The following is a 23,402-nucleotide window of genomic DNA, read 5'->3' on the forward strand; positions in this document are numbered from 1 at the left end:
CTGCGACGCGTGGGCTTCTTGTTGCAGCGGCTTCTCTTGCTGTAGAGCACGGGTTCTGGAGTGCACAGGCTTCAGTCAGTTGTGGCACACAGGCTTAGCTGGCCCACAGCACGTGAAATCTTCCCAGACCAGGGATCAAACCCATGTCCCCTGCATTGGCTGATGGATTTTTAACCACTGGGACCACCAGGGAGGCCCCAAATAACTCTTTAAGAATGAAACAGCATTCCGCATTTGAGGACCACAGAAAGGCAGGGCTTTGGCCAGCAAGCCAGTAGTTTGCTAAGCCCTGGTCTAGACTAAGGGTCTGTGGTGTGAAGGCAAAAAACTGGGCAGAAGATATACGGGGTGATAGGAAAAGATGTCAGATCCTGTAGCATTCTTCATCAGACAAAGGATCAGCCTGGGGACACGGCTTGGACTAAAGGCTGGAAGATACTGAAGCGTAAGACTGAGAGGCAAGAATTCTCAGGTCCAAAGATGAAGTCCACCTCATTCATCAAGATCATAAAGCAAAACCACCCTACAATGCTGCTACTGGGTCCCTGTCAAAATGTGTGTGATAATAAATTTTTGTTTAAAAAAATCCACGAGAGGTCTGGCTGGCTTAGCCTTGCATCGTCAGAGGAACTGAGAGCCTTCAACCCCCAGGTACTGCTGAGACCCTTTGCACCCACAAGAAGGAGGAAAGGGCCTCCTCCCCACACCCACCGTAGATAAGGCCTTGGAGGACTGTGCACTAGAGAGATCATCACGTGGAGTGGAACCAGACAGATCCTGCATCGACACAGCCCTGGTCTTACTCCCACCATGGATGGGAGCTCTTGGAACTGATAACCAGCAGGGAAACCATGCCTGGACCGCTGGGCACTGATGCTTATCCTGCTCATCCATTTTCCAAACCAGACCATTTATTGTAGACCTCCTGTTCCTTTCTCCCTATTCCTCACTGGGTGCCTTTAGGAGCCTGTGATGACTCTAAGTCATAGAGTCATACGGGCCTTATGGGCCATAAGGAGCCACACTGGGCCTGATGGATATCAACCCATCACCAAGTGACCCTGGAGTGGTTGTGACTTCAGGGTGTGTACCTCCTGGCAAGGGGTATGGTTCACTTCATGAATGTATAACTTTTGACTACTTTTGGCATTCCTTAGGGAAAAGTGAAAGCTCTGGTTTAATTTTTCTTTCTTTTTTTTTGGGGTGGGGTGGGGTAAAGAGTGTATTTTTATGATAGTTTTGTTTTCATCATCACCCAACCCTTTCAAGCAGAAGTCTTTTAAATACAAACTGAAGAACAGGACTGGCTACATAACTTGCAGAGACCATCGCAAAAGGAAAATGTGGGGCTGTTCGTCCAAATATCATTAAGAATTTTAAGTCAGTGCTAGCCGATCATTAACCAAGCGCGGGGCCCTTCGAGGTGTGGGCGGGCTCCTGTGTCACTGTCGGTCATTCATCCAGAAGGCTGGCCCACGAAAGCAGCAGACAGAGTGAGAAGCCCTCCTTTGACCACCTTTCAGCCCCTCCCAGGTTGCTGTACAAGCCACACGTTAGGACCCTGCACTCAACGTGGCAGCTTCTTTCTCTAGATATTGGCAGCATTGGGAACACTGGAGTCTACTGTTCTGGGCAATTTGGTTTTAAACTTTATTTTTCCATGTAAAGTTTCAGATTATACAAAACATAGAAAATGGACTACTTTAAAGGCACATTAAGTAGAAAGTATCTAACTACTCTTAAAATCACATTTGTCCCCAAGTCAAGATTCAAACTTAACCTCTACACCTTTCCCTAGCATCTCCCCATCACCACTGCACCACCCACCCCAATATACAAAACTGTCCAACTTGCTGTATTGTAAGTAATCTTTCAACTGTTAGCGAGTTTAGTAATTCCCATCCAGGCAGATTTTAAATGAGGCTACAGCATCTATTCAAGCTACCGAGTTTAGTGTGCTTACATACAGGCTTGTGGGGTTAGGTTTCTTCATCACCAGCGAATACAGAGCATCCTAGGGCTTCATCCTCTTGATTAGGGATGTGCAGAGACACACAACCCATGGCAGAGAACGTGGGGCAGGGCGGGGGAAAATGTCTCCAATTTTCCTGTATTCACATATGAGTATATACATTCACGCAGAGCAACAAATCAAGCATTCTCCAAACTTATTTGAACAGAGACCCAAAGTAATTTTAATGCGAGTAATAAAAATGAGTTAGTCTGTCTTCATTCATAGCCCCTCAATGAAAGAATTACAGTACTTTATAAAAATGTCCTAAAATATGCAAACTACAGTTCCCTCAAATGCAGTCGTCATCAGTAATACATTTGGTCCTAATATTTGCCTCTCGGATGTCTTAGCTCATTGTCTCTGCTGTCCTTGGGTAACTGATCATGAGCACCAAGTGAGGGCTGAACCTACCGATGGGTAAGAAGGCTGGGTACTGTCTTGCTCATGCCATCACCACTTTCCTACCTCTCCAGGGCACATCGTGTCGTGAGGGGAAAGGAAGCTCTGTTGCTTCATAAAACCTTGGCATCACAGACAGATGTGGGCACTGAATGCTATACAGGAATAGTGGAGAGACCGGCCAGGAAAATCCATGGGTCATTTCAGATACCACTCCTGGAGCCTTTTGGAAAACGAAATTCATTCATTGCTTGGAGATGAAGCTTTCTGATTTCTGATTCTAAGGGGTTCTGCTTGTTTCCACTGTGGCTATCAGAGAGTTACAGACAAGCCACCCGAGCAGAAAGCTTGGGGGCACTTACACCTACCTTCCTCCACAAGGTGTACGTAGCATCCCGCCAAGCCCAAGGGTGTAACCTGCATTCCTACCCCAAACAGGACTAATCAGAGTTTTCCTCTGAGGCAGGAAGTGATCATTTCTCCTGCCTCTGGCCCCATGCCTCCCTGCACTGTCCTGGTGGCCTCTCTGCAGGGAGGGGGGCCCTGTCTCAGGCAGGATGTCTGGATTGGCCTGTTTTCAGAACCTTGCACAATGCTTGGAACACAGCATTTAGTATTCTGCTGAAACTGAATGGAGTGAACAGGTAGATGGAGAGAAAACCTGATCCTGCATGAAAGAGGTATCCATGGAGACCCTGGATGACTTAAACCAGACATTTCCCCAGCTCCACAGGAAGCGGGCTGATGCTTCATTTAGCAGGAGGTCATTTACATGGCACCAGGGCTGACATGCGCAGACGGCTCCCAGGCACACCTCCCGCAGCAGGCTCACAACACGGAAGGGAAACGGCAGTGAGGGGCAAAGGGCTTCTCCCATAGTCACGTCCTGGGGTCCCCGTGCTGCCCGATCCTCTCAGAACCCTAAGGACTCAGAGTTCCCGGCCGCATTTACCCGGGATCCTGGCAGGCAGCGTCCCATGAGAGGCACATGCACTGAGAACCACAGCAATCTGGGGCCCTCCCGGGGGGACTTCATTCTCTGTCGGGACCCTGGGCCCCTCCAGGGAAGGAAGCATTCTCCGGGTGCCAGGTGGACTGCCCCGTCCCATCCGCGCCACCTGCCTCGGCTGAGCAGAGCGATATTCAGGCTGATCTAAATCCTCCGGGAGCTTTTAAAACGCAGGCAGGCACAGTGCGGGTCCCCTCCCATCCCATGGAACCTCTCTTCTGAATCCTTGGTTGTGTTCTCGGCAGCCTTCACCGCTGTTTGTAATTCATTTCCCTAATCGGTTTTTTAATCTGTCTCCTCCGTTAGATAGTGAGCCCCACGAGGAGACAGGCTGTCTGGACACGGTTTCCCCTGTGCCTGGCACAAACACTCCATCACTTATGTGGACAGATGAATGAATGGCAAACGCCCCTCTATGGCTCCAGAAGTGGGGCTTAGTAGAAGGCAGGGCAGGAGAAGGGAGAGGCCTTCTGAGTTAGGGTAGGGAGGAAGCTGTATCCTCCCCTCCCCACCCCTCACCCCAGGGTGTTTGGCTATCAGGATGCAAGCCCTGGGACTGGACTTTGGGTGGTCCAGATGTGAGCAGCTGTGGAAGAGGCAGTGAAGAATGAGCCATTGATGGAGGCCAAGGTTTGGGCTTTCAGTGCAGTCTAGACCCACCTCCCCATCTCCACACGATGAGATCTTTAACATGTATGAGGCAGTTCTGCTCACCCAGCCCTGGGACCACCGTGGTTCTCAATTTTAAGGCACCTGAGCATCACCAAGGAGCTTGTTACAAATGCAGGTTCCTGGGCCCCATCCCCGAAAACTCTGATTCTGTAGGTCTAAGAAGGGACCCAGAGAGCCTAGATTTTACAAGGTACCTGGGGGATCACGTGTGAGCCTAAATCAGACCCTCAGATTAAAGCTCACCTTCCTGAAGGCAAGCAGGTGACACTGTCAGCAAACGTGGGTAGCACTTTCTGAAGCCAGTCCATGACAGGAGGGTTGGGGCTCTGGTCTGGATGTAGACAGAACACCGGGAGGCCTATACCTGCTTCTCATGCGGAACTTGGCTAAGTTCCTGTACCCATACCCCCCTCCCCACCTTCCACCACTAAATACATAGAGATTCAGTACAGGAAGCTGAGGTGAGGGAGTGGGGTTCAGTGTAGCCCAAACCTAGGGGAAGATGCCCCCAAGACCTGGCTTTCTCAGCGTCTTGTCCATCCCATTACATCCCCATGGTTATCCTGCTGAACACTTTTGGATTTGAGGTTTGCAAGATTTTTGGCTTTGCCATGTTGAGGCTTTCGGATGGGCAGAAGTTCTGAATTCCAGCCTTCATAGTCTATTCTCTGATCTCAAGAACATAAAAACTCTTCTTTTGGCTTTTAAAGGAAACAATGTGTTTGCTCGAAAAACCACACACAAAAAAAAACTGATTATATACAAAATGGTTACGTGGATTCTGAACGGTGGCGAAAGCCACCCAGCTCCTGGCTCTATTTGCGCTTCCTCAGTATCAGATACATGAGGCCGCTGATGAAGGTAAATGCAAAGGCCACCCAGGCCAGGATGAAGGAGTAGCCGAAGCTGCCACCCGAGGTCTGGGCATACAGTTCTTGGTTCCTCTCGTGAATGTCTTTGCGCCGGTCTGTGTAAATGGAAGCTGCGATCATGACACACAGGCCTGTTGGAAGAAAGCCAGGGCCCAAATAAATCACAGACCACAGTGTGCACCAGGGACCCATGGGGACTGTGGTCGGAGCTGAAGACAAATTTCAGGTTTTATTATTAGCAGGCATTTATTTTAGTCTCTTGGAAAGATTACAACTAGTATTTTGTGGCAGAATATTGCCCTGTAGCCATTCAGCTGCCCATTCTTGCTGGCTGAATCCAGTGTCATTTGGACAGCCAGCTACCCAGCCCAAAGGGTCATAACTGCTCCAGGATATGGGTCAGCCAGGCAGGAAGTAGTTTGCTTTGCAGGACACATATGGTCTCTATCGCAGCTACTCATCCTGTCCTGTTTACTTGTTATAGTTTATGGTTCTATATATCTCAGTTCTGGCCATAGAAAATTCTACAGTGAAAATTATTACTGTATTATCCTGAAAAGAGGGAGATGAGAGAGGAGAAAGCATTTTTTGATGCTGTATTTTCCCTTGCTTACTGCTTTAGAAACTCTTGGTGGTGGTGGTTTATTAGGTCAGGATGAATGTCAGGAGCTACAGCAGCCCTTTTGGGGCCATGAGGAAGCCATCACCGACACTCTGGAGATGACAGCATGGAAGGATGGAAAGAGTGGAGGGTTCCTGATGCTGCTGCTGAGCTGCCAAAACAACTCTGGCACCTTCCACCTTCAAGCTATTTGTTATATTGAAAAAGTAAAGTTTTTGTGTCTGAAGTCATTGCTAATTGGATTTCTCTCTTAATCACAGCTGAAAACGTCCTTACTGAACCACCAGCATTCACAGATATTAGTGGTACAATGAGACCAAGTACCCAGATTTTCCTTGCGGGGAGAGCTATGCCTCTCTTCTCTCTACCACGGCAGCAACTCCTACTTACCCTACAGATCCTAGCTCAGGCTTCACATTTTTAGGACACCTTTTCTGACGCTCTAACTAAATCCAAACTCTGAAGCGCAAAAAATATCCCAGCTGCTGACCCCTCCTTTCCAATTCCTCACCTGCCACGCTCCTCCCACCAGAATACTCATGGTTGGCTAGGAAGGGAGTGTTTATTCTGGGAAGCCCGTCATTTCACTTACAAGCCATGAGCTGGATGATGGAGGTTAAAACAAATCTCTCTCCCTGCTTGAGGCGGAAGAGTTGGAGCACGAAGATCAGAAAGGCAATGCAGCAGAGGATGGTGGACAGGATCATGGTGGCCTGGACCGCCTGCACCGTGGAGAAGTCTGTGGAAGAAGGGGCAAGAGCACACGACTAAGGACCACAGACCTCCTGGGCCCCTGGGGAGCATGGTGACGGCTCCAGAGCAAGGACGGAGCCAAGAGGTCACGAGCCTTCCAATGGCACAGAAAGAGCACATGTGCCGCCAGTGAGTCATCGCGACACCCACTCTGTCCACTTGTGCAGTTGACCCAATAATCCCCAGTGTCCTTATCTGGAAAATGGTGCAAGAACCAGCCACTCTGCAGTCTTCCGGTCTGGGTATTGCCCCCAGATGCCTGGGTCAATGGCAGGTTTTGTGTTTTAAGTACAAACCCTCAGATCCTGAAAGATTCTGGATCAAGAGGTTGGAATGGGATGGGTTGGGTGGGGACTGGGGGTCCTGCACCTTATAAAGACCTCAAAAGGGATTCTTAGATATATGGGGCTCACGGGGCTGAGAGACCTCCTGAAAGTGCCCTGTCGATACAAAATACCCTCTAAATATAACAGTGTGAGCCTTGTGATTGTTATTCAGGAAAAGGAAAGGTGAGGGTCTTTTCAGATTAGCCTTAGTGAGCAGGGCGTCAAAGTTTGGGGCTTAGCACCGGGAAGTTTTAGGGGACAAAGGAGCTGGTCTTGGGTGGAGGGCACTGCATGTAGGAAAGACACAGGCGAGGCTGTGAAGAGGTCAAGTGCATGCCCTGGATTCACCTGTGTGGGCCTCAGTTTCCTCACCTGTAACTTGGGGAGAGTAAGTGCTCCACTTCATCAGCAGGGGAAGGTGGAATGCTCGCAGCTGTGCGAGGATTCCAGGCAGTGAGCGCATGCTCAGTTGCTCAGTTGCGTCTGACTCTTTGCGACCCCATGGACTGTAGCCCGCCAGACTCCTCTGTCCATGGGATTCTCCAAGCAAGAATACTGGAGTGGGCTGCCTTTTTTTTTTTTTTTCCTTCTCCAGGGGATCTTCCTGATCCAAGGATCGAACCCACATCTCCTCCACTGGCAGGAGGGTTCTTTACCAGTGAGCCACCAAGGATGCCAAGGATTCCAGGCAGTGCTGGCAGAGAGAGAGTCGTGTATAAGGGATGGCTATTACCACCAGGATGCAACTGGTGAGGGGCACAGTGCCCAAAGCGGCACAGGAAAACTTAAGGATAGATCTTTTTTTTTTTTTTTTTTCAGTTTTGCTGGAAACTGACTGAAGAGAAGCATGATTTTTAAGTACTTAATCCACTATTTGGGCTTCCCTGGTGGCTCAGTGATAAAGAACCTGCCTATCAATGCAGGAGATGTGGGTTTGACTCCAGTATTCTCGCTTGGAGAATCCCACAGAGGAGCCTGGTGGGCTACAGTCCTTGGGGATGCAAAGAGTCGGACGCAATGCATGCACATGTAGAAAAAAAGGAACTGTTTTAAAGCAGGTGTCAGGATGCCTTTTCTATAAAGGCTAGACAGTAAATATTCAGGCTTTGTGGCTATACAGTCCCCTGTTCATTGTCTTGTTTAATTTGGCTTTTTTCTTGTTTTGGTTTTTTACAATGTATTAAAAATATAAAAAACCACTCTTAGCTTATTGGACTGAATCTGGCTGGTAGTTTGACAGCCTGTTATGCTAAAAAATAATAAGAGACTTCCCTGGTGGTCCAGTAGTTAGGGCTCTGCACTTCCACTGCAGGGGACCTGGGTTTGACCCCTGGTCGGGGAACTAAGATCCCACAAGCTATGCTGAGTGGTCAAAATAATTTTTTAATTAAAAAAATAAAAATAAAAGGGAATAGCTGCATATGGGGAAGTGGCCCACAAATGACAGAAGCTTGGAAACGTTGCTTCAGAGCACCACCAGTGTCGCCAGCTGACCACACACCCTGGCAACGATGAGGCTCCAACGGGGAAGAGTGGCTGTTTCCAGGGTCAAGGCTTAGAATGGCAGAGAAACAGACCCAGAGCGGGGGCAGCATCAGGGGCTTAGAAGGCAGGCTTCTGAGCTGGTCACGTCTAGATGGACTCCTAACTCCATCACTCACTCCTGACTTTGTCACCTTGGGTTTCTGCCCTGTGCCTCAGTTTCCCCATCTTGAAACCAGGAGACCACTTATGTGAAGGACTGAGCCCAGCGCCTCCCAGTAAACCTTCAGTAAATGATGCCTCCTTTCGGTAGTTTTGCTTTTATTATGAATATTGCCATTGTTGCTGATGGAATAGTAAGACTTTACGCCCCAGTGAGCAAGGTCCCTTTCTCCCTAAGTAGGATTCTAAGAAAAAAACAAACACAAAAGCAGGATACTTGTTAAGTCTGAATATCAGGTAAACAACAATTTATTTTAGTGTTAAGTGTGTTCCATGTAATATTTGGCACCTAAATTACACTCAATTTTTCATTGTTTATCTGAGATATCAAATTCACTGGCTGTCCAGTGTTTTATCAGCCAAAGTATCGCTTTTGTTAGTTCTGCAACAGAAAACCGAACCATTCACTCCACAGGGAAGAAGAGGGCTTGACATGTTTTTAGATGCGATTTTCTGTATTTACAAAACCCTTTATTTTTCTGAGGCTTCCCTGGTGGCTCAGTTGTTAAAGACTCCGCTTGCAAGGCAGGAGACCCAGGTTTGGTCCCTGGGCTGGGAAGATCCTCTGGAGAAGGGAATGGCTACCTGCTCCAGAATCCTTGCCTGGAGAATCCCATGAACAGAGGAGCCTGGTGGGCTATAGTCCATGCGGCTGCAAAGGGTTGGACACGACTGAGCGGCCTTCACTTCACTTCATCTTTCAACTGCAGCTCGTGTGCCGAAGCAGCACGGCAGAGGCACTGCTGTCACCCGCACTGACAGCTGAGGTTATTGAGAGTCCAAGCAGCGCTCAGGTGACCGGCCCCAGGGAAGGTCACACAGCTCTTAAAGGAGCCAGCTCTTGGGTTTCTGCCCATGAGGCTGCTGAGATGCGAGGAAGTGACGCAAATGTCTCTGAGCTATTTAGAGGAGTGGAGAGAAGATTCTAGATAAGGGCTGGAGCTCAGAAGGGGTGAGGGAGGGAAGCTCTGCTAGGTCAAGAGAGAAGAGAAGGGTGGGGCCCAGTGTCGCTGGGGTTGGTGCCCTCTAGCCTCCGGCTCCCCACGCTTCCTGTCCTCAGCTTATGCTGACCCTGCTCCCCCAGCCCTGGGCAGCAGCCAGGCCCCTCTGCACAGGCTGAGACGGAAGGAGGGGTGAGGGGTCAGACCATAGGGAAGCCCTTCTCCCGAGGGGTCTTTTTTCACTCAATGCTCTCCCATCAGCTTCACACTCACCTTGAACAGTGTCATTGAGTTCCGTACAGTTCGTATTGTTGACACACACTCTCCAGATGTCTGCAAAAAACTCCTCTCCTACCCACCAGGCCTGGAACACGACAGAGAAACACAGGGAAAGGGTGTTTGTTCATTATGAAAACAAAGGCCTCCAGGGCTTTCCTGGTGGCTCAGTGGTAAAAAAAATCCACTTGAAATGCAGGAAACACGGGTCTGATCCCTGGGTTAGGGAGATCCCCTGGAGAAGGAAATGTCCACTCTAGTATTCTTGCCTGGGAAGCCCCATGGACAGAGGGACCTGGCAGGCTACAGTCCGTGGGGTTGCAGAGAGTCAGACACGACTGGAGTGACTGAACATGCACACACGTGGCCAAAAAATAAATGTTAAAAATGTTTAAAAACTAAATTAAATTTTAAAATTAAGAAAAAAAAAAGAGGTTTGGGGTGAGAGTGTTTGTTTCTAACAGGCTCCCAGGTGATGCCCATGCTGCCGGGGTGCTGACAGGGAAGGTCCAGGCTCTCCCAGGACTTGGGTGAGGAGGCGAGGCTCAGCTGGTGATGATAAGAGCAGATGGCGGTGAATCCCCCCAGAACTGCCAGGGCAAAGCTGGAGGGGCAGACAGAAAGATAATATCTTGGGGGGGGGGGGAGCCTGTTACGAATGAAATGATCAAACAAGAGTCTCCCGCCTTCTGTGCAAGTGCTTCTGTGTCTCTCTGTGTTCCTGCTGCTCTTTGCGCCCAGGTGACCTTTCTTCTGGGCTTCCCAGGTGGCACTAGTGGTGAAGAATGCCAATGCAGGAGACATAAGGGATGTGGGTTCGATCCCTGGGTTGGGAAGATCCCCTGGAGGAGGGCATGGCAACCCACTCCGGTATTCTTGCCTGGAGAATCCCCATGAACAGAGGAGCCTGGCGGGCTACAATCCATGGGGTCGCAGAGTCAGACAGGACTGAAGCAACTTAGCACACATCCATGCCCTCCCTTCTGCTTTCCATCCACCCAAAGACTGGAATCTCCCCAAACCACCATCCATCCAGGCCACAGCTGGTCACTAAGCTCTCACTACGGGCCCCAGTGACACTGCCAAGCGCAATTCCTAACACATAATAAAGACCGAGTGACTCATCGACCACTGTCTTCTCAGGAAGGCCCATGGTAACAGAAACACCCACAGGATGGGCTGGTGCTATGGCTGATGGCTTTTCTGCCCCTAACATTAGTGTATCCCTTTCACTCTGTCTGGGACCTTTGCAGGATCCCAAGGGCTAGATGCAAGAAATAGAAAAAGATTGTAAAAGCACGTTCAAAACCATTCGGTTCACACAAAGTGGGCTCTTTGGATAACGGTAGGTTCCCAAGGCTTTAACAACGTGGCCCCTGCCCTGGCCACTCATGACAGCTCTTCCAGAACCCCCAGGAACGCCAACCCAAATCCACTCATTCATCTCCCTTAGGGCATCTAGAACCAGGGGCCTCTGGAATGCTTCAAATCCCAGCTCCGCCGCTTCCTGTCCCGTAAATTCCAACAGACGCCCTAACTGCCCTAAGGCCCAGGTCTCTCATCATGAAATACCGCCAGGAGAGGAAGGATCTCATAGACTTGAGGTGACGATCACAGGAGATGATCAAAGGGCAGAGGGTAGGAGCTCCAGAGTTAGCAGCCTCTAAGTGACAGGTCTTCTCCCGGTCCATGTTGCTATTATTATTTTGATGATGAATTGACAGGAGTCAATTATATGATTATATGCAGACTGACCTGGAGGCCACTTGTACAATGCCCTTTCTGGCTTTCTGAGCAGAGTTTCTGACTCTAAATGTGTCCACAGTCTGAAGCCACCAGGACTGAAGCGAGGCCTTTGGATCAGGATGTGGGCCCTAGGGAACATCTGGTTAAAAGCTTCATTTTTCTGCCAGAGGGGATGTTAATCTATGCCAATATGTTATTTATCAAATGCACCCCTGCCATATGGATACTCAAAGAAAAAAATTAAATTTTTCATGGGTACATGGTCAGAGTGGGGAGTGTTCCACTCTGCTGGGAAGGGCATGCTCAGGTAGGCTTACAACAGGAATCCTGTTGGTAAGGAGATGTCAGAGGCAAGAGGGACAAAGGTTACCTGGGATGGGTCACCTGAGGGATCTAGGGCAATGGTCCTCAAGCAAGGGTGACTTTGCCTCCCAGGGACATTTGGCAATGTCTGAAGACATTTTGGGGTGTCACAGCTAGGGGCAGGAGTGCTGCTGGAGACCAAGGATGCTGCTAAACACCCTGTGATGTGCAAAGCACCCACAACAAAGAAAGTTGTTGTTCAGTCGCTAAGTCATGCCCAACTCTTTCCAACCCCTTGGACTGCAGCACACCAGGCTCCCCTGCCCTTCACTGTCTGCCGGAGCTTGCTCAAAATCATGTCCATTGGGTTGGTGATGTTGTCTAACTGTATGTCCTCTCCCTCCCCCTTCTTCTTTTGCCTTCAATCTTTCCCAGCAACAGGGTCTTTTCCAATGAGTCGGCTCTTTGTATCAGGTGGACAAAGTATTGAGGTTACAGCTTCAGCATCGGCTCTTCCAGTGAATATTCAGGGTTGATTTCATTTAGGATTCACTGGTTTGATCTTCTTGGTGTCCCAAAATGACAACAGTGCTGAAGCTGAGAAAATGACCTGAGGACAGCTGGATTTAAGCCACGTCTGCAAAGGAATTCCTACAGCTAAGGCATCTGTGGGGGACTCAGGGAACAGTGGACCAAGGTCCCTGCCCATCCAGACTTATATATGGGGTGCTTCAAACTCCCACACTTCATCCAAGAGTCCTCAGGCCTGGGCTGAGGAGACAGGTGTGCCTTGGTAGGGTGTGAAGTGAAAGTCGCTCAGTCGTGGCTGACTTTTATAGTCCATGGAATTCTCCAGGCCAGAATACAGGAGTGGGTAGCCTTTCCCTTCTCCAGGGGGTCTTCCCAACCCAGGGATCAAACCCAGGTCTCCCGCATTGCAGGCGGATTCTTTACCAGCTGAGCCACCGGGGAAGCCCTTGGTAGGGAGGATAACCCCAAATCATAATCACCTTGTGGGAGTTCTGTCTAGTCAAGGCTATGGTTTTCCCTGTGGTCATGTATGGATGTGAGAGTTGGACTGTGAAGAAAGCTAAGCGCCGAAGAACTGATGCTTGTGAACTGTGGTGTTGGAGAAGACTCTTGAGAGTCCCTTGGACTGCAAGGAGACCCAACCAGTCCATTCTCAAGGAGATCAGCCCTGGGATTTCTTTGGAAGGAATGATGCTAAAGCTGAAACTCCAGTACTTTGGCCATCTCATGTGAAGAGTTGACTCATTGAAAAAGACTCTGATACTGGGAGGGTTTGGGGACAGGAGGAGAAGGGGACGACAGAGGATGAGATGGCTGGATGGCATCACTGACTCAATGGACGTGAGTCTGAGTTAACTCCGGGAGTTGGTGATGGACAGGGAGGCCTGGTGTGCTGCGATTCATGGAGTCGCAAAGAGTTGGACACGACTGAGCGACTGAACTGAACTGAACTGTAGGAGTTCTCAACCCTGCTTCTATTGACTCTAGGATCCAGTTCTGGGAAGGTCAGAAGGAGAGGGAACTTACATTGTCGATGGTGGCGACAAAGAGCAAGGCCGCGGACGTGATGTGGAAGATGATAATGAAGGCCAGAAGCACCAACATTTTCACGGGGCACCGAGAGGCACAGAGCAGTGTTTAAAGCCCAGAGGAGACGTGCTAAACAGGGTGAAAGAAATTCAAATTTGTCAGTGACAAAATTAAACTTTCATGAGATTTTAGAAAAGCTTAAACAGCTCTTCCCTCTTTCCTTTGCCTGGAGACTTCACTGGACAAAGTCTGGCATGAGGAGCTGCTCTCTTTTGCATCCAGAGGCCAGACATTTCTCGTGGAGGAGGAGAAGTGAGGATCAATTACAATCCCTAATTCAGAAGAGCAATGCAGCCTTCAAAGCTGCACACCGCAGGCACCAGGGCAGGAAGGAGCGCTCTAAAATACTGTTTCGGATCCCCTACCCACCAAGCAATGCCATGCGGACTTCATAGCACCGGAGTAAGCTCATCGTCTGAGTATTCATTATCACAGTCCCTGCTGCCTGAGTATTCATTATCACAGTCCCTGCTGCCTTGCCGCGTAACAAAGCGAAAGTGATCAACTAAGGAAATATTTAATGATCTGACTATAAAATTAATCCCAGTGTAAGTTGGTGCAGTCACTATGGGAAACAGTATGGAGGTTCCTTAAAAAGCTAGAGTTGCCATGTGATCCAGCAAGCCCATTCCTGGGCACACATCTTTGTATCGAAAAGATCCAAAGAAGAAAGCAAAGAAAGCAAGCATTCAAAAGAATGCTGTGAATATCAAAGGACAAAAAGTAACACTTGGGAAAACTGATGAAGTCTTTGAATATTTCTAAAAAAATGACCATCATCTTGGTCAAACAACACGAAAATGTCTAAAATGCCACATCAACTAATCCAGTTGAACGAGTGAATGCTACCAGCCCTCCAAATCAACACATGATTCATTCTTCTTGCACTCCAATCATTTGTGACCAGTTACCATCGCTAAAGTTTTGTAGAACATAAAGTTAATTTTTAGTTTCACTTTAAAAAACACAGTCCAAATCAGACCTTGTTTTCACTATTTTATGATATTACAGCACCAGTTTTCAGTGGGTTGATTTTATTTTTTTAACCCTCTCTTTCTCTCCCTCCAAATACCCCATCCCCCACTACACACACATTGTGTTCTGAACCATTTGAGAGTAGGTTGCCTATACCATCTCTTTGAAAGAGAAAAGCTTCATCTAAATTATTTCATCCGATTGATGATTGTCATTTATAAATTTAGTGCTACTTCTGTCTTGGGTATTACTTTGGAAAAGATATGTGGCTTCATTACACACTCTAACGTATTGTCTATAGATTATAAGATAAAGTCAAGCATGTATCTGCTGATACTCTTTGAATGGACCTGTCTTTATACTTAGAAACATCTCTTAATAGTAGGCTTCCCTGGTGGCTCAGATGGTAAAGAATCTGCCTGCAATGCAGGAGACCTGTGTTCGATCCCTGCATTGGGAAGATCTCCTGGAGAAGGAAATGGCAACCCACTCCAGTATTCTTGCCTGGGAAATCCCATGGACAGAGGAGCCTGGCAGGCTACAGTCCATGGGGTCGCAAAGAATCAGACACGACTGAGCGACTCTCACTCACTCACTCTGTCTATGCCATACTTTATGTCTACATATTTCGTATCTCTGAAATAAGGCCATCACTGTACGTAATCACAGCATGATAACCCCCCCAATTTTACATTATATAGTACTTTTATCTCATCTACAGTCCATATTCAAATTTCTCCAATAATCTCAGTAGTGGCCTTAGCTATTTTTTTGGTCCAGGCCAAATCCAAGATAATGTGTTGCATTTTGTTGTCATATCTCTTTATGGTTCCTCAGGCTTTCTTGGCCTTCCTAGCACTGATATTAGAGTACTGACCATTTATTTTGTAGAAAGTCTCTTTTTTTTTTTTTTTTCTAGAGGCATCAGTTCAGTTCAGTTCAGTCACTTAGTCGTGTCCAACTCTTTGCAACCCCATGAACTGCAGCATATCAGGCCTCCCTGTCCATCATCAACTCCTGGAGTCCACCCAAACCCCTGTCCATTGAGTCAGTGATGCCATCCAACCATCTCATCCTCTGTCGTCCCCTTCTCCTCTTGCCCTCAATCTTTCCCAGCATCAGAGTCTTTACCAATGAGTCAGTTCTTCGCATCAGGTGGCCAAAGTATTGGAGTTCCAGTTTCAGCATCAGTCTTTCCAATGAACACTCAGGACTGATCTCCTTTAGGATGACTGGTTGGATCTCCTTGCAGTCCAAGGGACTCTCAAGAGTCTTCTCCAACACCACAGTTCAAAAGCATCAATTCTTCTGTGCTCAGCTTTCTTTATAGTCTAGAGGCATAGAGTTTATTGAAACTTAAACAAGAATTTAAATATATTTCCTTTTAAAATTGATGTATAGTTGATTCACAATATTATTTGAATTTCAAGTATGCAACACAGTGATTTGATATTTTTAGAGATTATAGTCCATTTAAAGTTATTATAAAATACTGGCTGTATTCCCTGTGCTGTATAATATATCCTTGCAGCATATTTATTTACTATAATTAAATTTATTTATTTTTAACTGAAGGATAATTGCTCTATAATATTGTGTTGGTTTCTGCTAAACATCAACATGAATCAGCCATAGCATTTCATGGAAAATATTTCATGGCAAATAGATGGGGAAACAATGGAAATAGTGACAGAGTTGATTTTCTTGGGCTGCAAAATCACTGCAGATGGTGACTGCAGCCATGAAATTAAAAGACGCTTACTCCTTGGAAGAAAAGCTATGACCAAACTAGACAGCATATTAAAAAGCAGAGACATTACTCTGCTGACAAAGGTCCATCTAGTCAAGGCTATGGTTTTTCCAGTGGTCATGTATGATGTGAGAGTTGGACTATAAAGAAAGCTGAACACCGAAGAACTGATGATTTTGACCTGTGGTGTTGGAGAAGACTCTTGAGAGTCCCTTGGACTGCAAGGAGATCCACCCAGTCCATCCTAAAGGAAATCAGTCCTGAAAATTCATTGGAAGAACTGATGCTGAAACTGAAACTCCAATACTTTGGCCACCTGATGTGAAGAACTGACTCATTGGGAAAGACCCTGATGCTGGGAAAGACTGAAGGCAGGAGGAGAAGGGGACGACAGAGGATGAGATGGTTGGATGGCATAACCGACTCGACGGACATGAGTTTGAGCAAGCTCCAGGAGTTGGTGATGGACAGGGAGGCCTGGCGTGCTGCAGTCCATGGGGTCGCAAAGAGTTGGATATGACTGAGCAACTGAACTGCCTGAACTGATACCGATGTCCTCTCCTTCTTGAACATCCTTGTCACCTCTCTCCCCATCCCACCCTTCTAGGTTGTTACAGAGCCCTGATTTGAGTTTCCTGAGTCACACAGCAAATTCCCATTGGCTATCTACTTTACATAGGGTAATATATATGTTTCCATGTTACTCTCTCCATACATTCCACCCTCTCCTTCCTCCCCTCCCCACCCCCTGCCCCCGTGTCCATAAGTCTGTTCTCTATGTCTGTGTCTCCTTACTCCCCTGCAAATAGGTTCATCAGTACATGAAAGTCTCCATTTTTAAATGCTTCCTAATGATTAGATTCAGGGTGTGAATATTACACACTCATGTGACCTTGGTGTGTTCCACCAGGAGGCATAGGATGTCAGGCTGTCCATTATTGGTGATGCTAACTTTGATTAAGGGGTTCAGGGTCACCAGATTTCTCCATTGTGCACTTTTCCTTTGTAATTAAAAAGTAACTTCTGGGGAGGTATTTTTTAAACTGTGATAAAAGGCACATCATTTTTAAGTGTACTACTGATGACATTTAGTACATTCAGAAGGCTGTACATCCATCACCACTGTCTAGTTCCAGAACACTTCCTCTCCTTGAAAGGAAACCTTGTACCCATTAAGGAGACACTCCCCATTCCTCCCTCCACTCAGCCCCCAGCAACCATTAATCTGCTTTCTGTCTATGGATTGGGCTGATTCTGGATATTTCATAAAAAATGAAATGACACAAGATTTGTCCTTTTGCATCTGGCTTCTTTCATTTGGTAGTATTTTCTAGGTTCATCCCTGTTGTAGCACGTGTAGGGAGATACTTTGGGTTGACCTTAAGATCCAATCTTTCATTAAAATGTCACCCCAATAGTTAGAGCATCCACTGGTATTTCTGAAGTAGAATCACTTAAAATGGGCTTTTTTTGGAAAAATACCATATGATATCACTTATATGCGGAATCTAAAATACAATGCAAATGGACAGATCCATGAAAACGAAACAGACTCACGGACACAGAGAACCACCTTGTGGTTGCCAAGGGGTGGGGAGGGAACAATTGGGAGTTTGGGGTTGGCAGATGCAAACTATTGTATATAGAATGGATAAACAACAAGGTCCTGCTGCTGTAGAGCACAGGGAACTATACCCAATATCCTGTGATACTCCATGATGGAAAAGAAGATGAAATACATACATATATATAACTGAATCATTTTGCTGGATAGCAGAAATTAACACATTGTAAATCAATTATACTTCAATAACATTTTTTTTTTAAAAATAAAACAGCCTTTTTCTGACACTAACTCTCCCACTTAGAGAGCTGCATTGCACAAAACCCCCCACCCGTTCTCTGCTCACTCTCACTCACGGGATGCATTATTCCCTCATGAGACAGACCAAGGCTTGTGAGCTCACACCAGGGCCAGCCGCTCTCTGAGACCCAGGACTCATGAACAGTGATCCAAGAGCCAAGTTCTCAGCCGCCATTCTGTGTACGCATCATCATTTGGAAGAACGCAGTGAACCAGCTCACAGATTCTTCCAATTCTTTCAAAAAGGACAAATTCCTCTTTGTTCAGGCCTGCGTCATTCTTAGCTGCCATCCTATGCTGCCTTCAAATAGATGCATTTCTGGTCCTCACAAAAAAAGGAGCATTACCACACTGAATGCCACGTTCCTTCAGTATCAGCTGGAAGGCCAAAATGCCAGCATCACAAGCAGTGCCAATAATTCCAGGGTGATAATAGCTTTACATATTGTTCAGCTCAGATGGCATAAATACATAAGGACGCATAACTAAACCTTTCTGGAACAGAAAAGAAAGACTTTAACTCTTTCCTAAAGTGTGGAATTCAAATGTTATAGGGCAAGCCTTTGGATGGTGCATTGACATGGCATTACACAACAGTGAACCACATAGTAAGAAAGTCCCCATTCTAACCCTTACAAGCTCATCAAGGAAAAAGACGCAGCTTGGTGCTAGCCTGTCTCTGTAGTGGTTCAGTCACTAAGTCGTATCTGACTCTTATAATCCCATGGACTGTAGCCTGCCAGGTTCCTCTGTCCATGGGATTTTCCAGGCAAGAATACTGGAGTGGTTTGCCATTTCCTTCTCAGGGAATCATCCCAACCCAGGAATCAAACCTGGGTCTCCTGCACTGCAGGCAGATTCTTTACCAACTAAGCTACCGGGGTGGGGGGGGAGCCTATCTCTAACACTTAGCAATTTTCCTTTAAACACAAAGAAAAAGCAGACCTTTGGACTGGCCACAGTGCATAGCTAGGATTTAACAATGTTTTTAGATTTTATTATGTTTATTTTTAAAGTTCTTTCTTTTTATAAGAAGTAATGGCATTTACAGTAGTGATAGAAAGTCACCTTTTAAAACAACTTTATTGGAGTTTTAGTGAATCATTTAAGAAAAATTATGGGGGAGAATGGCTATATATATATATATGGCTGAGTCCCTTCATTGTTCACCTAACACTGTCAATCACATTGTCAATCGGCTATATCCCAACACATAATAAAAAAGTTTTAAAAAAATTTTTTTAAGAAAAATATTGTGTAAATAAAAGGGCACTTGGTCTTCAATGTTAGCAAAAATCCTGAAGATGGTTCTCAAATGCCTCATGTCTGAGAAGCACTGCTTTAACACCTGGGAGTGATTTCAGTTGTAATTCTAGACATTTAGGAGTAAGCTCCTACAGAGAAGAGCAAGTTTTTACAAGAGGTTAAGTAAGGTCTTGAGTCCAGTTTAAGAGAAAAGTCTAAGGGCATACAAAGGTGGCTGCTGATTGGCTTGAACAGTTAAGAGTCCAGGGAAATTAGGGAGAAGAGAAGTAAATTCACCTACTTAGTCCTCCCGCGTGATGGTGTCTGGAACTCAGATCCCCAGTGAAAAACAGAACGGGGTAAATCAATGACAAACCTTTCAGACCTAAGGCATGGCTTGCTAACCTCACCAGACCCTTTGCAGGCACTTCTTCATTCCTAGAGAAAAACCCATGAACCGTGAAGAGATGCTAAAAAACGACCCTCTGCTCTTGCAGCTCTATACCAAAATAAGCCCCCCTTCACCACTAGCCCTGACTGAGTCTGCAAGTTCCTTTCCTTTAAGGAAACACTCTCCCAGTTTCCTGTGCATCCTTCCAGAAATACTTGTTAGATAGGAACACTTATTTCCCACTCCTCTGGTTTCCAGTGTGGAGGGAGCTGCACCAGGGCAACACTCTTGGCCTCAGGTCCCGCCCCCACTCACTCCTTTGATTCTGATTGGAGGGTGCATCAGTGTCCCCTTTCCTGGATTGGTAGAGCTCAGCTACTGACAGCCTCCCTCACAAGGCTTTTTTCTTTGTCCTTCCCCACACCTCCTTACTAGATAATAAGTGGGTATGTCTGTCTCCCAGAGCCCCAGTTTCCCTTGGCTTCGGGGTCCAGGGCTCAGGGAGCGGCAGGCAGGGTTGTGGAACTGAGAAGCCATCCTCCAACCTCGTTTTTCCTCACTTGATAATATCCCTAGAGATCTTTTTCCCACATATGAGTCCACCTCATCCTTGCAATGGTTGCTTGGGGTTTTGTTGGGCGGTGATGCCAACGTCTACTCCACTAGTTCCCCAATAATGGCTATTTAGGGCATTTCCAGACATTTTGCTACTCGAAACTACACCGCTGTGAATATCCTTGTACTTATTTCTTGGCGTGCTTGTGTTAGTGTTTGCGAGGGTCAGAATCTTAGAAGTAGGGGTGTTAGGTCAAAGGAAAGTACATTTCTTTTACTTTTAATTTTCAATTCAATTCAAATTTAATTTACTGCAAGCAATACTGGACACTGTGCCAGCCTTGATCTTCAGAGGGTCTTCAAGGAGTATAAAGTACGGGACCAACTGTTCCATGAGGATCGTGTGGGTGGACAAGCCTTGACACCATGTGGTGGTTTTTGTTTTTGTTAATAACATCCCTCAATTCCCCTGGAAGCATAATTCTGGCCTATACAGACCAGCCTCTGCCATATCCACGGCTCTCCCCAGTGGTGGTCTCTCCCTCCCATGTTTCACTCCTGCTGTGTCTCATGGGCCCTCTCTGGAGATACTGAAGAACAGACAGCTCCATGAGCTAGATGTTGGATGAAGGTTGCCCCACCAAACCCAGGGTGGCATCAAATTTATCTTTGCCATTCACAGAGATTTCTTTTCCTTTCCAAAATCATCATACTGAATGCTGATCCCTCTTGCCTCCCCTTATCCTCGTGGGCTTCAGCACTCGGCCAGCCGGGTCTGGTCTCAGTCCCTTGGAGCAGGGCTCCCAGGAGCACTGCGTCCCTTCCACCGTCAGCTGGCTGTCTCTCACACTGTCCAGGTCTCAAGCCAAGCATCCTCTCCCCAGGATCCTGGATCCTGATCACCCAGTAGCCCCTCCAGTATCTATCCCCTCGGTATCCATCCCATCCCACTGGCTTATTTTCTTTCCTTTTTAAAATTTTTTACATTATGAAAATATGATAACACATTTACAGGAGACCTGAAAATACAGAACAAAGTTACATATAGTTCCACTATATGTTTGCTCTAAGTAGATAAATTAAGATTTTTAGTTGGAGTTTCAATATCAAACTCTCAGAAATTAACTGAATGAATGTACAGAGAAGTCGAAGAATATTGTAGACCTGAAAAGCATTACGAACCAATTTGACATAATTAAGATTTATACAATTTTCTTCGGAGGATCTTCACTGTCGAAAGTATCTTATTTGTTCACTCAATTGTTATCCATTGCCCCTCTGTTCCCTGCTGTGCTCGGTGCACAGAAAGCTATTTGCTGTCATTTCTAGAAATGTAAAACTATATAAAAACCCTGGGAAAACTCAAAGCCATGGGTCCAGAGGCAGGAACTGCGGCCAGAAAGGGCTGTAACACAGTGAGATCCCACGGCAAGACAGAGGCAGGAGCAGAGCCAGGGAGTGTCCTGGCCCCAACTCCAACTGCCCTTCTGGCCTCGGTGGGAGACCCCTCAGAAGGCATCCAGCAGTCTCTCAATGGTCAACGACTATTTCCCCAAAGCCTCTGCCATTTCCAAGCACAAATTTCACCAAGTGGTCCAAAAGATGTTGTTTCTCCTTTTGTGATTCCTTCAGGCATTGAGCAGGACAGTCTAGGGGCTACCTGGGTCAGGGCGTGTACCTGTCTGAAAGTGAAAATGAAGTCGTTCAGTCATGTCCGACTCCTCGTGACCCCATGGACTGTAGCCTACCAGGCTTCTCCATCCATAAGATTTTCCAGGCAAGAGTACCGGAGTGGGTTGCCATTTTCTTTTCCAGGGGATCTTCCTGACCCAGAGATCAAACCATGGTCTCTCTTGCATTGCAGACAGACGCTTTACCCTCTGAGCCAGTCTGAATGTTAAGGCAGACGTACAGTTGGGAGACTGTACTAGTTGAGTTTCTCAAGTTCCTGTCTAGAAATCAAAGTCCCACGATTTGCCGAACTTCTCTTTTAAAAGATTATAGAACCCAAGGCATATAATGAAAACCACAGTCTCTGCCCCTGCCCCAGTCCTGATCGCCGGAAGCAATCACTTCTAACCTTTTCAGCTGTTTCTTTCCCATAGTTCTGTATGTCCAAACAATATTCATACACTTCTCTTTCCTGATTCATCTATTACAAACAATACAGACTTCCTGAGTTTTTTCATCATCATCACCCTCCTACTCCACCATCCCAATACAGTCTTGTGTGAGCAGGCTAAGTCGCTTCAGTGTGTCCAGCTGTTTGCTACACCATGGACTGTAGCCCTCCAGGCTCTTCTGTCCATAGGAATTTTCCAGGCAAGAGTACTGGAGTGGGTTGCCATGCCCTCCTCCAGGGGATCTTCCCGACCCAGGGATCAAACCTGCGTTTCTTATGTCTCCTGCATTGGCAGGTGGGTTCTCTACCACCGGCGCCACTTGGGAAGGCAATCTTTTCATACATCAATAGTTCTCATTTATGCTATGACCATGTAAACGTCATACACTGCAGAGCCAACTAAAGTACTATGCACCTTTTTCTTCTTTTCCCGAGCATTACTAATCGTCTTTTCCCTGCTCCCTCTGTGGCTCCATCTATGTCCCCCATTTCTTCAGTTCTTATAAACTTCTCATCATTCCAAGACTTCTGCAGAACCCCAGACACAAAGTAATGCAGGGTTTCAGTTAAGGGCCTGTGATTCGACTCCTCCTTTGCAGGATGCTATCTCCAGCAGTCCCTCTCTCCCAACTCTGTCCTCCTCTGCCCTCTGTCAGGTGCAGCCTCAGCAGCTTCCACTGTCACAGGACAGAGACCAGCAAATCTTCTCCTGTGTCCAGGGCACAGGATGCCAGCATCAAGATGAGTAGGAGATAAAGCCCCCTGGGGAGGGGGTGGTGCCCAGAGGGGCAACCCACACGAAATGAGACTCCTCATGATTAAAGGTCAAGTTGCAGTTTACAATGTGTATCTTGCATTGGATCTCTGGGTCAACCCTCTGAAGCTGGCAGAGCAAGGTGTCATTATCCCCATTTTACAGATGAAAGACTGAGGCTCACAAAGGCGTCACACGATTCACCAAAGTTCACAGACTCTAACCCCTCTTTTTCCAACTCCAAATCTGGGACGTTCGCCCTGCCACCTGCTTTCCTGTCTCCCACGCTTAGGGCTTAATGAAAGTAAGGCAACAGGCCACAGGCAGCGTCAAGTCATCTGTTTTAAAACATTCGTTTATTTGGCTGTGTTGGATCTTTGTTGTGGCACATGGGCTTCCCTCTAGCTGTGGCGTGAGGGCTGAGCAGTTTCGGTGCACAGGCTTAGTTGCCCCATGGCATGGGGGTCTTAGTTCCCTGGCCAAGAATTG

General features: G+C 47.0%; 1 protein-coding gene across 6 annotated transcripts in view; it reads right to left on the bottom strand.

The window, feature by feature from the left end:
• Positions 1 to 1,626: 1,626 nt before the first annotated feature.
• EMP2 (epithelial membrane protein 2) overlaps positions 1,627 to 23,402 on the bottom strand; it is a 61,744-nt gene continuing 39,968 nt past the window's right edge. For 5 of the 6 annotated variants that reach the window (XM_060405745.1, XM_027961762.2, XM_060405746.1 and 2 more), the window contains 4 exons: positions 13,195 to 13,326; positions 9,586 to 9,676; positions 6,181 to 6,327; positions 1,627 to 5,097 (listed from right to left, as the gene is read on the bottom strand). In XM_060405745.1, coding sequence (XP_060261728.1) covers positions 4,910 to 5,097; positions 6,181 to 6,327; positions 9,586 to 9,676; positions 13,195 to 13,272 — 504 coding nt within the window. In that variant the 5' untranslated portion in view covers positions 13,273 to 13,326 and the 3' untranslated portion in view covers positions 1,627 to 4,909. Of the gene's footprint in view, positions 5,098 to 6,180; positions 6,328 to 9,585; positions 9,677 to 13,194; positions 13,327 to 15,363; positions 15,564 to 23,402 lie in introns of all 6 variants that reach the window. The other variant, XM_060405744.1, reaches the window with a different exon arrangement.

The sequence above is a fragment of the Ovis aries genome, chromosome 24 (genome assembly GCF_016772045.2).
Source record: "Ovis aries strain OAR_USU_Benz2616 breed Rambouillet chromosome 24, ARS-UI_Ramb_v3.0, whole genome shotgun sequence".
NCBI lineage: Eukaryota > Metazoa > Chordata > Mammalia > Artiodactyla > Bovidae > Ovis > Ovis aries.